General features: G+C 40.8%; 1 protein-coding gene across 6 annotated transcripts in view; it reads left to right on the top strand.

Moving 5' to 3' along the window:
• lratb.1 (lecithin retinol acyltransferase b, tandem duplicate 1) overlaps nucleotides 1-14,383 on the top strand; it is a 180,568-nt gene that overhangs the window by 121,088 nt on the left and 45,097 nt on the right. For all 6 annotated transcript variants that reach the window (XM_068040528.1, XM_068040518.1, XM_068040510.1 and 3 more), the window contains 3 exons: nucleotides 2,037-2,076; nucleotides 6,812-6,863; nucleotides 12,148-12,259. In XM_068040528.1, coding sequence (XP_067896629.1) covers nucleotides 2,037-2,076; nucleotides 6,812-6,863; nucleotides 12,148-12,259 — 204 coding nt within the window. The remainder of the gene's footprint in view (nucleotides 1-2,036; nucleotides 2,077-6,811; nucleotides 6,864-12,147; nucleotides 12,260-14,383) is intronic.

Genomic DNA, 14,383 nt, shown 5'->3' with positions numbered 1-14,383 from the left:
GAACTGAGGGGCTGGATCCATGGGAAACCCCTCGAACTGTATCGTTAATATTCTGAATTGCTGTAAATGTAAAACTGTAATTGACATGACAATTGTGAAACGGAAGGGTTGGGAAGAAACTCATGACAGTACTGAAGGAAACTGATCTCCCTTGCTATGTTTGTATTTTTTGGTGCTGTTTGGAAACTGTTTGGCAATGTAATTTTTACAGATTTTTATGAATAAAGTATATTTTGGAAATAAAAAAAAAATTTATGGGGCTCAGTTCCGAGCATAAGGTGCTTACATAGGACAATGGGCTTCACTTGGATATGATTAGGATCAGTGTCCCCACTGGAAAATTTATTGCGGTTTGTCGGGGAGGGTTTAAACTAATATGGCAGGGTGGAAAAAATAAGATTAGGGAGTTGAGAGGAAAAGAAAAGCAATGAGGGCTGTCGGAAAGGCAAAAGACAAAAGGTAGTAAAGAACAGATCAAAGGGAATAGAGTGATTGGAGAGAGTATGATTCATAAACAGACTTTTAAGTGGACAAAGTATATTGAATAAGATTAGCCACCTCGAGGCCAAATTGCTATGTGTGTGTGGGTGGTATGATATAATAGCAATAGCAGAGATATGGGTTAGACCTTTCATGCTGTACAATTCTATGGTTCTATAATCATGTTCATTCTAATTGAACTGCTTTTCCTCTGCATACTTACTCGTAACACTCCCCCTTCCCCACCTCTTTCTTTATCCTCTCTATGAGGACATTGCTCCTGGGTTAGTTAAGGTGAAATCTTTTCCTGACTTGAGAGCTTTCCCTTGTACAGAATTCTTCCCAATGCTCTCGAAATCTGGATCCTCCCATCAGTACCATCTGGATATGTCCATGCTGATTTTTCAGATATGACACTGGGAGTAATCCTAAAATTACTATCCTAGAGCTTTAGCTTTTTAATTTAACACCTAACTCCTCAAACTCCCTTTGCACGACCTGTCTTTCTTTACGCAGCAGGATCCAATACAAATCACAACTTCAGGCTGTTACGTACTTTCTGGCATTGATGGTTTACATGTTGAGCTGGATTCCAAGCCTATGTTTGGATTGTTGAATGTGCCTTTATGTAAATCATTCTGAATTCAATGATTTAATTCATAAAAGTAAAAAAAACAAATAAAAAACACAGTAGATGGTTTGTGGGGATTTTTTTTTGCCCAGAGAGGTCTCCTTGCTATCGGGAGAGCTGCTTAAATGGTGTGATTTACAGGATGTCTTTATAGCAGATTTTGCTGATAAAGATCCGTCCCTGCCCTAGATAATCAATTTGGAGCTAACCAAAGTTGGAAAAATGCAGTACTTCTCTGTTAATGTAGTGTATCTTAACCTGATGACTTTTTTAAAAATTAAAAGCAGGATCACCGCAGTGATTAGCACCGCAGCCTCACAGCTTCAGTGACCAGGGTTCAATTCTGGGTACTGCCTGTGCGGAGTTTGCAAGTTCTCCCTGTGACCGCGTGGGTTTTCGCCGGGTGCTCCGGTTTCCACCCACAGCCAAAGACTTGCAGGTTGATAGGTAAATTGGCCATTATAAATTGTCCCTAGTGTAGGTTGGTGGTAGGGGAAGATGGGGATGTGGTAGGAATATGGGATTAATGTAGGATTAGTATAAATGGGTGGTTGGTCGGCACAGAATTGGTGGGCCGAAGGGCCTGTGCCAGTGCTCTATCTCTAAAAATCATTCCAGTACCATGGGATTTTATTTAAAGGGGAACAAGCTGTAGATGAAGTGGTGCTTTCAGTAATTAGTATTTCTCTCTTTTTGTGATTGTGAGACAGTTGTGACCTAGCTTAAGTGGCTGTTCTTTCACACTTGAGCCAAAACTGGCATTTTCAAGAATTCCCCTCCCCTTGCCTCTCCTTCCCATCCTTCCTCTTCCCCACCTCCCTTAAACAATTGAAACTCAGGCCTACCAAAGACGAAACTGAAGGCTTTCATTATTGGCAGTTAGAAATTCCAATTATATACAAATATTTTATTTTGTTTTCTACAGCACCAGGTCTAACTGGAATTGTTGGAGGAAGACCCAAGGTGTAAGTATACCAGCTTGGCAAATATGTAAATATGATTAGTTCAGACACTAAATTTTATTACACAAATGTATACATCTAAACTGTTAATACATATAGGGATCTAAAAAATAAAAAGTATTATTATAGAGCAAACTTTTTGGCTGTATGAAAATTAATATTTTCATCAGATCACAAATGTCTGTGAATGCTACTAGTAATTGTTTTTCAGCTTTAAACTCCACTTGTTTAAAAGAGTGCCCTTCTTTAAAATAAGATGTCTGAAAATTGAATTCCAAAATAGGTGCATAAACCTAGTGACCATTTCTGCTACCTTGAGAGTAAGTGCATTTTTAGAAAAAGTGCCAGGGTCCCTAGATTATAGCACTCAAGTAGAGGCCTTTAAACTTATTTTTATTGCATATGTGCCAGTAGTTGTCTTTGGAGAACAAATAGGAAGAGACCCATGTAGCCTAGGCCTCTGCTCTGAAAATCCACGAAGTGGCAAGTCTCAGATAACAACATACCTACTGCCCATGGCACACTATCAGTGTATAAGTACCCTTAGTATTGGCACTTTCTAAAGCACCTATGGTAATGTGTAGGATTAATTAACAACATGTTACAAAGCAGATTACTAGTGAGTAAATATGTTTAAAAAGCATAAAATGGATGCTGGTGGTGTATATGGAATGCAGTGGGTGGCTTGATTCTAATTGTATCATAAGATAAAACATCTTGTCGATCTCATTTTAATGCAACTGTAATCCATTTTGTGTACCTGAAAATAACTTATTGACTGATATCAGACCTAACATAGACATTTTGTGGGTTTATTTATAGTGGTTTTGCCAATTTTAATAAATGGAAATATTTTATAGCAAAGCTCAGCAGATTGTCTAATGTTCTGTCTGTCCCATGTGTTAGTTTTGGTAATTTGGTCTTTTTAATGAAAAATTGATGATGCTCATGTCTTGGTGATCTGAGGTCATGTGATATTAAGTGTGGATTTGAAATAATTTGCTGAATGTATCTTAACACATACTGAATCAGTGCCACCTGTGCAGGATTTTAAAGGAATATCTTAATTGTATCATACCAATTGGGATAGAATGAATGAAGGTTGTCATGCTATCTTTTCTGAACTTATTAAAAATTGTGAATCTATCTTGTTGCCCAATGTTCTGAAATCATGTGAGATAAGGATAAATGGAGAAGAGTTAGTTCATAAGCTGTTTGCATAGGATAGACCTGTAAAATTTGAATCTACTTTGCATATGTGTTTATACACACTAACTTGGAGCTCAGTTGATAAATTGATAAGAACACAATTAACAAATTATGATGTACTCTGATATTCTGGATATGTAACTGGAATTTACTCCCTAAACCTTTCCACACCCTCTCTTCCTTTCAGACATCCCTTAAAACCGTCATCTTTGACCAAGGTTTTGGTCACTTGTCCAAATTTCTTGTTCTTTGGCTTGGTGTCAATATTTGTCTTAAAATGGTCCTGTGAAGTGCCTTGGGATATTTTATTTTGTTAAAATCACTAAATAAATGCAAGTAGTCATTGTTAATTGCCTTATAACATACATCCTGGTATCTGTTACATTATATTTAACCAACTAATGTATCAATGTGTTTATTCTATAAGAAGTTTAGTTTTTATTTATGTGATGTTACATAAATTGTTTTCTTGCCAATTCTTTCATCTCTTGAAGGTATTGACGTACAATCCCAGGGTACCACATGGCCTCGGGTTCCACCTCCTTTATTGGCCACTATTCATATGTGAGCTTTCATGGTCAGCAGGTTATTGGATTTCTGATCTCAATTCTGATATGTAATGTTACTGGGAGCTACTGAATTGTGATCAGGAGAAAGAACCCTGGCTGACTCACCCCTCCCAAGTGAGGAGTATTAAGGCTCATTATCACAGCCCAACTGAGATCAGCTAATTTGCACAGAGTGGTGATTGAATTGGAGATTTTTTTTTCGTTTCATGGAATGTGGGCGCTGCTGGCAATGCCAGCATTTGTAGCCCATTCCTAATTGCCCTTGAGAAGGTGTTGAGCTGCCTTCTTGAACCACTGCAGTCCATCTGTTCAACTTTTGAGTAGCAGTTTTATACAACTGAATGACTTGCTTGGCCATTTCAGAGGACAGTTAAGAACCAACCATATTGCTGTGGGTCTGGACTCAATAAAGGCCAGATTTCCCCTTTCTCCTCTCGAAAAGACATTAGTGAACCAGATGGGTTTTTATGACAATCAATAGTAGTTTCATGGCCACTGTTACATTTTTTTATTAATTAAATTTCTTAATTAATTGAATTTAAATTCCACCAGTTGCTGTGTTGGAATTTGACCCCATGTCTCCAGAATATTAGCCTGGGTCTCTGGATTATTAGTCCAGTGATATTACCATTAAGCCATTGTCTCTCCGCTATCTGTATGCTGTTCTGCCTTAACTAGCTGAAACGTTGGGATACAAATACTACTGCCACTACCTATATAGTGCCTTTAACATAAAACATCCCAAGGCACTTCACAGGAGCACTATAAAGCAAAATCTCACACCAAGCCACATAAGGAGACATTAGGATAGATGGCCAAAACCTTGGTCATAGAGGTAGGTTTTAAGAAACAACTTAAAGGAGGAAAGAGGTAGGGAGGCGGAGAGGTTTAGGGAGGGAGTTCCATAGCTTAGGGCCTTGGCAGCTGAAAGTATGGTAAATTCTGTGCCTTAATGACTCTATGGGCTGAATTTTCCAGGCACTTTGGGGACAGGCTGGGAGGCAGGAGGGCTGGCAAAATGGCGGGGAAAAGTATCCGGAGGGGAGCCCAGTGTTTTCTCACTGCCATGCCATATTGCCAGTGGCAGGAAAGTTGGCAGCTCAGGCTCCTACCAGGAGGCCAACTGAGCCATTTCAGTGGTCAATTAAGAGCCACCTCCATGGACATTTTGAAACCTGGTAGGCTGCCAACGGGTTCCGGTAGGGGGTGGGAGCCTCATGAAGGGGCACTCCATGACCCAAGAAGGTGGAAATAGGAGGTCTTATTAATGCCACAGATATGTGGTTGGAAGCTCATCTCAGGGCCAAATATAACACCAAGGTTGCGAGTAGTGTGGTTCAGCCTCAGACCATTGCCAGGGAGAGGGATGGAGTCAGTGGCGAGGAATTGGAGTTTGCAGCAAAGACCACAGACAATGACTTCGTTCTTCCCAAAATGTAATCGGAGGAAATTTCTGCTCATTCAACACTGGATCTCAGCCAAGCAGTCTGACAATTTGGAGACAGTAAGCAGGGTCGAGAGAGGTGGTCGAAATGGGTGTCGCCAGTGTACAGGTGAAAATTGGCGTGTTTTTGGATGATTTTGCTGAGGGGTTGAATGTAAGTAAGAAATAGGGGAACCAAGAATAGCTCCTTGGGGGACACTAGAGATAAGGTTGCAGGAGCAGGAAGAGAAGCCATTGCAGGTGATTCTCTGGCTGTGATTAGATAGAAAAGAATGGAACCAGGTGAGTGGAGTCCCATCCAGCTGGATGATGGTAGAGAGACATTAGAGGATGATGATGTGGTCAGCCATGTCACAGGCTGCAGACAGGTTGAGAAGGACGAGGAGGGATAGTTTAACTTTGTCACAGTCACATAGGATGTCAATTGTGACTTTGATAGCCATTTTGGTACAGTGGCAGGGGCAGAATCCTGATTGGAGGCATTCAGACATGGAGTTCTGGGAAAGATGGGCATGGATTTGGGAGGCGACAACACATTTAAAGACTTTGGAGCGGAAAAGAAGGTTAGAGATGGGGTGGTAGTTTGCAAGGACAGTGAAGGAGAGAGGGACAACACCTGAAGAGAGAGAGAAGCATTAACAATATCAGTTAACATGGGAGTTAGGAAGGGATATTAGGTGGTCAGCAGTTTAATGGGAATGGGATCGAGGGAGTAGGAGGTGGGTCTTCTGGATAAGATGATCTCAGAGAGCACATGAGGGGAGATAGGAGAGAAATAAGGGATCATGGTGAGTTCAGGGCTAGGGCAGGGGGGTATTTTAGAGGAAGTTTGGCCCAGTGGGCTAAGGGAAGGAGGGAAGGGTCAGAAGTAGCTGATCAGATGATCTGAGTCTTAAAGACAAAGAAGTCCTTGAGCTCCTTGCACTTGTTGGTGGGAAGATGGGTTTAAGAAGACCATTTGCAGTGGAGAAAGGAAGCCAGGAGTTATCTTTGCATTACAGGATGATCCTGGAATAGTGAGCAGTTTTAGCAGACCCGATCGTGCTTTCTGTAGTCCAGCCAGATCTGGTGGTGAATGGCTCAACCAGTTGTCCGCCATATCCGTTCAAGTCTGTGTCCATTGGACTTAAGGGATCAGAGATAAGGACCGTACCAGGAGGAACAGCCAGGGTGGGAGAGAGTAATGGTTTTATTGGGGCCTGTAGTGTCTAAGGTGGAGGTGGGGGTGCAGTTGAGCAGATCAATAGCTGCAGAAATGTTGTGGTGAACTGAGGACCAACAGTTGGGATTTTGAAAGTGCAATTGTAAGTGAATTCGAGGTAGTTTTTTTCCAAGAGTGGGCACAGAAGGAAATAAGTTTGGGATGAGGAAGAGTATGTGGGTGGTTTGAAGATTTTAATTTGAAATATTGATGCTGCAGTGTGAGACAGCTTTAAAAAAATCAAAATCTTCTATAAATTGTACTTTCATAATTTGGTGTAAACCAAATCTAAATGTTCTCTTTATTTATTCATAGGTCTCCTGTTCTGAAGCCATTCTTCTTTTTACATCCAAAACAGAATATTACGGTATAGTAATAGTGTTAAACGCTCTAAAATACCAAACCAAAGGAGAGGCTCTGCAGAAAAGCATGTTCAGTCTACACTACCCAAATTAAATCTACCTTGCAAATTGATATTGTGTGAATTATGTGTATAGTTTCTATAGAGAATAAAATTCTGATTTGACATACAATTTTAGATTATTTAACAGTCTATCACACTCAGATCCAAGTCAGAAGGTTGTGGCTTTAAGCCTTGATTCCCTGACCTGGAGTTTCCACTTGACTGTGCTGGATATTTCGGCACAATTCACCCAGAATTGGCGTAACTGGCGCAAATTACATTCAGCTTAACTCTGGTTTCTGCAATTTTTTGCCCTAGTTTAAGAAACGTCGTGCTAATAGCAATCACCACAAACGCAACTGGCCGCGCCCCAGGATGACTTAATCATCACGCCTAGTTTCCACTAATTGCACACATCTGCAGGCCTTCGAGGAGGCTCTAAACATTAGCTACTTTTTTGGGCACAACGACACTAATTTAACATTTTAAAAGACTTTGAATATATATTAACTAAAACTGACTACTGTACCCCAATATAACGAGCAAATGGTTCTGTATATTTCTTAAAAGTCATTTTCAGTAATTTAATATTGCGTTACAGATTACAGATTGCATTGACGCTGATTAAAAATGCTTTTTTTTAGATAAATTCATTTTTGGATATATTAATCAAACTGTACCTGGTTACCACTCTTAAATATATCAAGGAATATTTTTAAAGCAAAATTCTTTTTTTTTTTAATTTAGTTTTAAAATGCTGCCTGATTGCACTTGTTCATACCAGGTTTTGCATTTGGTGATTTGCAAATGAGTTTAAGCAGAAACTTGAGAACAAAAGCCACTTTTCCAAACAGCTGCAATTTTGTGCACGATTTGCACCTGTTTCTTCGATTGCAGCCAAAACTGTAAATTTACGCCTTTATATTTGCCAGTAAATATTCAAATTGTTAACTAAGGATAACCACAGAACTTGCTCCAATATAAGATCCTTTTAAGTCACTTAGTACTCCTCTTGCACCATATTTGACTCCCACGCTTGGATGTCTTTCATTTTGTTCATATCACAGGACTTCATTGTTACGACCAAGGCGGGAGGAGTGCATTGTTAATTCAGTCCCACTTCTCCACGGGTCACAGCATACCAATAAATTTTCCCACCTACCGAAAAACAGCAAATTACATACTCTATTTGTCCCCTGAATAGAGCACACCGACCAGTTTTCTTTAAGCAACAACAAAATTAACTATTTATTATAAAAACAAGTCTTAACCAATAGTGAGATAAATCTATATCCGAAAAGCTCCTTATTTCCCTAGCCGTCATGTGCACACACATACATTCAAAAAAAAAAGTTAACCGGGAGAAAAGGATTTTGGTTTACAGCTGTTTCATAGGAATAAAAGGAATAATAAAATAACTTAGTATGTCACGTTCTGGTAGGAAGTTCTTCAGTTTGGTGAGGTGTCCCAAAGTTGAATAGTCAGATGCTACTCTAAGTCTTCCAGGCATGGTTGCTGAACAGTCTGTGATGGGTAGGCATTCAAGGCAATTCAACGGCCAAAGGCTTCACATAGTTCTTTCATCAGGGGTGTAGCAACAGGTCTGCTTAGGTCTTACGGCGGTAGAAGATTTCTTCAGATTTCAGGATTTCTTAAAACACAGGAGGCAACGGGAACCATACTTGATGCAGGTATTCTTCAGAGACAGGAGGCAATAGGAATCTGCCACCTTTGAAATACAGGATTTCTTCTCGAGATGCAGGATTCCTTTATAGAGAGAGGTAACACTTTTTCTGGGTCTTCCTCTCTGATCTCCAGGCAGGTCAAAATCAAATTTCAAATGCCTACTCTTTGTCCAACTCACTTTTCAAAATATTCAGAAATTTCAACTATTTGCAGGTGTCTCAATGTCCACTGAAATCCTGTTTCAGTTTTTTTAAAGCACACAGAATTCTAAGTTTTTAATATAAAAACAAAATCCTTGCAACATCATGTCTTCTGCCCCAAAAGTAGAATCGGTTGATTGTTAATTGAAAGTTTTATGAAGTTCATTCTTGGATGCATATAAATTAACATTACTATTTTGGAAATTAACTATTTTATCTATTGAAGTTCCTTGTTTTGTTTTATGTCATCCATGTCACATGGTTCTTGAGCACTTCAAGAATTTGCATCATTTGTTACCTTGCCTTTCCAGTCACAGGTTGGGAATCCACTTGTACATCAAGAATGATGCATGATTTGCAAGTCGATTCCTCATTCTTTAAGTGGCATTATCGTCTACAAGCTAAACACCCACTTCACTAACCCCAGTGAAGCAAATCTGTGGAATTTTACTGTTAGTTGGTTCATGAGGGGATACTCATTTTATATTTGCACCAATTTATTTGCTCACATTGGGATCAAATGAAAACATACCTGCTGGCATTCTCACTGCGCTCACTTTCTAAATGGGAGGCCACAAGAAGATTTGAATTCAAATAGAAAATTACATGAATTGATTAGAGGCAAAGCGACAGTTCAAAACTGCATAATAATACGCAGCTAGATTGTTACTGGGATATCATCCCTCACAAATTCATATTCTAAAATGCTGGAGGGTTCCGAGTTTGTAATCTCTTGGAAACCTGGATAAATCCATAATACACTATTGCACAAGTGCACTGGTGTAGGTTGGCATCATCAGATTAAAAATCATTTGGTTTGCTTTTAAATAAAATGATGTTCTGCATCACTTTCGGCCTCCCTTCTGTACTATTCCTAAACTTATTTCTCCAAAGATTACGTGGGTGACATGAAATCACTGCCTATATTTTCTTCCAGTTCTGTTAAGCATGTTTGGTATTAAGCAACTTAATTCTGTGAAGGAAATGTTTACGGAGTTTGTGTGAGAGAAAAACGTCATCTCGTGTTTTTCACTTAAGTGGGCAAATAATTTTTAATGCCTGGTTACACTTACCACATTTAAGAGAAGTACTTTCTAAGCTAAATTGAGTTTTTTAAAAAGTTAGAATTTTGTATGTTGTTCATAGCAGGAGAGAGTTGTATTGACAAACAATGATTATACCAGGAAAAAAGTAATTAGGGAGCTTCTATTAAATAATGAAGTGTGAAAATCATAGAACAGTACAGCACAGAAAGAGGCCATTCAGCCCATTGAGTCTGCGCTGGCTCTTCTGAAGAACAATCCTATTAGTCATACACCTTTGCTCTTTTTGCATCTATGCAGTTTTTTCTTCTTCAAGTATTTATCCAATTCCCCTTTGAAAGCTACTATTGAATCTATATCCACCAGCCTATCAGGTAGTGCATTCCAAATCCTAATCACTCATTGCATGAGAGACTTTTTCCTCATGTCACCTCTGGTTCTTTTGCCAAACACCTTAAATCTTCCCTCTCATTATTGACCTTTCAGCCATTGGAAGTAGTTTCTCTTTATTTAATGTATTTAAACCCTTCATGATTTTAAACACTTCTACCAAATCTCCCATTAGCCTTTTCTGCTCTGAGGAGAGCATAACTGTAATCCTTCATCCCTGGAACCATTCTAGTAAATCTCTTCTATACTCTGTCCAAAGTCGCCTTATTTTACCTAAAGTGTGATTCCCACAATTGAACACAATATGCCAGTTGGGGCCTAACTAATGGTTTAAACAGGCTTTTATACTCTTATGCCTCTATTGATAAAGCCCATGATCCCATATACTTTGTTGTTAGCCTCTCCTACCATCTTCCAAAATTTGTGCACAAACATCCCCAGATCCCTCTGTTTTTGCACTCACTTTAAAATGGTGCCATTATAGTATCACAGAATTGTTACAGCACAGATGAAGGCCATTTGGCCTGCTATGTCTGCGCTGGCTCTCCAAAAGAACAATTTACCAAGTGCCACTCCCCCGACTTCTTCCCATAGCCCTGCACATTCTTCCTTTTTAGATAACAATCCAATTCCCTCTTGAATGCCTCAATTTGAACGTGCCTCCACCACACTCTTAGGCAGTGCATTCCAGATCCGAACCACTCACTGCATGAAAAGGTCTTTCCTCGTGTTGCAATTTCTTCTTTTATCTATTACTGGAAATCTGTGCCCTCTTGTTCTCGATCCTTCCACCAATGGAAACAGTTTTTCCCTATCTGCACTGTCCAGACCTCTCATGATTTTGATTACCTCTATTAAATCACCTCTCAACCTTCTTCAAGGAAAACAGTCCCAACTGCTCCAATCTGTCCACACAACTGGAGTTCCTCATCCGTGGAACCATTCCTGTTGAATCATTTTTGCACTCTCTCTAATGCCTTCACATCTTTCCCAAAGTGTGGCGCCCAGAACTGGATGTATGATCTCTACTCATTCTTCCAACCAAAATGTATCACCTCAAACTTTTCTGCATTGGAACTATTGGTAAAGTGAACTGATGTTATTTTAAAGAGACTGTAACATTTGCATGTCTCTCAACTTGAACCCTTAACTGTTCCTTAGTATGAATGAAGCATAAGAGTGTTCATATCACATCTGGCCGCTATGCTACAGCAGCACTTCAGCATACAGTCAAAAAAGTACTGCAAAAATATCAATGCATAGTAGTCCAGTTCAAAATGCTGTCCTTTGTGCACAAATTTTAAGTACTGAGTTGAATTTGAGGTGGTTGTTTCAATCATTGGATCACAGGAAGAATTTGGGTTTGACCTTTGACATCTCAGCAGAAGTGTTGGAGGATTTTCACACTCTATCAATCACCAAGGTCAATTACATGATTTTCAAGCAGAAATGATTATATGTAAAGGGGGCTGATAAAACTAGGATAGCCAGGTGATGAAGGATAGCACACTGGAGTCTAGTCTTTATACACATTTTATTTACAGAGACAAACATTACATTTCGTGTGCACCTCCAACCAAATATCCATCTTTCAGTCAGCTCCTGTACATATGAGCACAATCTGCAGTCAATACCCACCACCTGAATACAATTAACACCCAATTGTTATATAATTAAAAGCTGATTCCATGATTAGGTCCTCCTAGCATGGAGCAACATTTGTAGGGTGCAGAGTTCAAGAAATCACAGGCTCACGGATAAATGGTGGTTGCCAGCCTCCAATTTCCTGACCTGCATTCCTTGTGAGCAGTGCTCCCTTCTGGGAGTGCCAGTCACATGATCAACCTTGCAGTTCCTTCAGTGTGTTATAATTTAAACACCATCTAATACAGCATATTGTTAAAACTGATAAAAATTGTGTCTTTGCAGATTGATATATTTCTGAATGGAAAGCATGTAGAATTGTTTAAAGAAGACTTTAACTATCCATCTTTACCTGATTTTGAGGAAAATGTACAACAGAAAGAGGATGATCTAAAAGGTGGGTGGATGGTGTTTTATCTGTAATGTAGCTAGATGTGCTGATGCATTTTTTTTGTAGGCTGCGTTTGCTGACAATGCAACCACTAGGTGCAGTACTGGCACATGCGCAAATGCAGCCTCATCGACTGAAATGTTACTGTCCGCAACGTCTCAGGCAGCTGCCAGTAATAAAGATGGCACCTGCTCAATTCTTCACAAAAAACCAATGAAACTCAAAACACCTCAATGGCTGTGATTGCCGCATCCATCCCACCCCCAATAGTACCCCGCTCCCTCCTGCCATCGTGCTTCTCTTCACCGGTCCCTCCCACACCCGTCTGCTCCCCGCTGCCTCCTTTCGGCTGCTTGCTCTCCACCTCGCCACTTTGGCCTCTCGCTCCCCACCTCACCATTTGGCCGCTCGCATCCCACCTCGCCGCTTTCCCCATCCACGGCCGCTTGCTCTCCTCCCCACCTGCTCGCTCCCTTCCCCCCTCTGAGCCACTTGGTCTCTGAGTCACCCCCTCACCATTTGGCCACTTGCTCCACCCTCAGCCACTTGTTCTCTGGGTGGCAGGAGCAATTAGCCGAGGTGTGGGGGTTGCTGAGGAAGCAGCAAGTGGGGGGAAGCGGCGAGGCCAGGAGTGAACGCCGAGGAGAACTAGTGGCCAAAGCAGCGAGGCTGGGTGCGAGTGGGCGGGGGAGGAAGCGGGGAGCATGAAGCGAGGCGGAGAGTGAGTGGCTGAAGTGGGGTACTGTTGGGGGCCGGGGAATGGAGGCGTGCAGCTACGCTCGGATATTGCGTGGTGACGTTGGCATGTGTATGCACGGATTCATATTGGCAGGCTGGCAAATGTTCAGACGTACTGATGACGTTGGCAATTGCTCTGCGCATGCTCTGCGTTGTCAGGCGACACTATGTTGTTTGTATTGTTTGGAGTATTTTTTATTGAGATGGTATTATGGTTTAAAGCTATGTAACACAATTTCAAACCTCAATTCCAGATACTTAAAAGAAAAGTATATCCTCTTTTCACTTTGAGCATTCAGGTTTTTTTCTATCCATATTACTAAGAAATGACGTGTTCAGAACAGTAGAACCAGGGAACATGCTTGAAATGGGCGGCACAGAGGTGCAGTGGTTAGCACCGCAGCCTCACAGCTCCAGCAACCCGGGTTCAGTTCTGGGTACTGCCTGTGCGGAGTTTGCAAGTTCTCCCTGTGACTGCTTGGGTTTCCGCCGGGTGCTCCGGTTTCCTCCCACAGCCAAAGACTTGCAGGTTGATAGGTAAATTGGCCATTGTAAATTGCCCCTAGTATAGGTAGGTGGTAGGAGAATTGAGGGAAGGTGGGGATGTGGTAGGAATATGGGATTAATGTAGGATTAGTATAAATGGGTGGTTGTTGGTCGGTACAGACTTGGTGGGCCGAAGGACCTGTTTCAGTGCTGTATCTCGAAATAAATAAATGGGCTTAAATTGAAAGCTGATCTATGCAAACAATACTTCTGAGTGAGTGGTCAATCTAAGGAACAGACTCCCTAGGGAGATAGTGAACACAATTTTTATTGATTAATTCAAATACAAATTAGATCAATTTCTTTCAAAAAATACATCTTGGGATGCAGTATATGTGCAATTTGAGGTATGACAAGGTAAGTGTACATAAGAAATAGGAACAGGAGTAGGCCATTCAGCCCCTCCATAATTCAATGAGATCATGGCTGATCATCTACTTCAACACCATTTTCCTGCACTATCTCCCTAACCCAAATTGTTTTTAATATGTAGAAGTCTATCATCACAGTCTTAAACTTACTCGAGGACTGAGCCTCTACAGCCCTCAGGGGCAGAGAATTCCAAAGATTCACCACCCCTCTGAGTGAAGAAATTCCACATCATCTCAGTCCTAAATGGCCTTCCCCTTATTCTGAGACGGTGTCCCCAGGTTCTGGACTCGCCAGCCAGGGGAAACATCCTTCCTGTATCCACCCTGTCAGGCCCTGTAAGAATTTTCTCTCCACAGATGCTGCCTGACCTGCTGAGTATTTCCAGCACTTTCTGTTTTTATTTCAGATTTCCAGCATCTGCAGTGTTTTGCTTTTATATAAGAATTTTGTATGTTTGAATAAGGTCACCTCTCA

The sequence above is a fragment of the Heterodontus francisci genome, chromosome 1 (assembly GCF_036365525.1).
Source record: "Heterodontus francisci isolate sHetFra1 chromosome 1, sHetFra1.hap1, whole genome shotgun sequence".
In the NCBI taxonomy this organism is placed as follows: domain Eukaryota; kingdom Metazoa; phylum Chordata; class Chondrichthyes; order Heterodontiformes; family Heterodontidae; genus Heterodontus; species Heterodontus francisci.
This window is presented reverse-complemented; position numbering and strand designations above follow the sequence as displayed.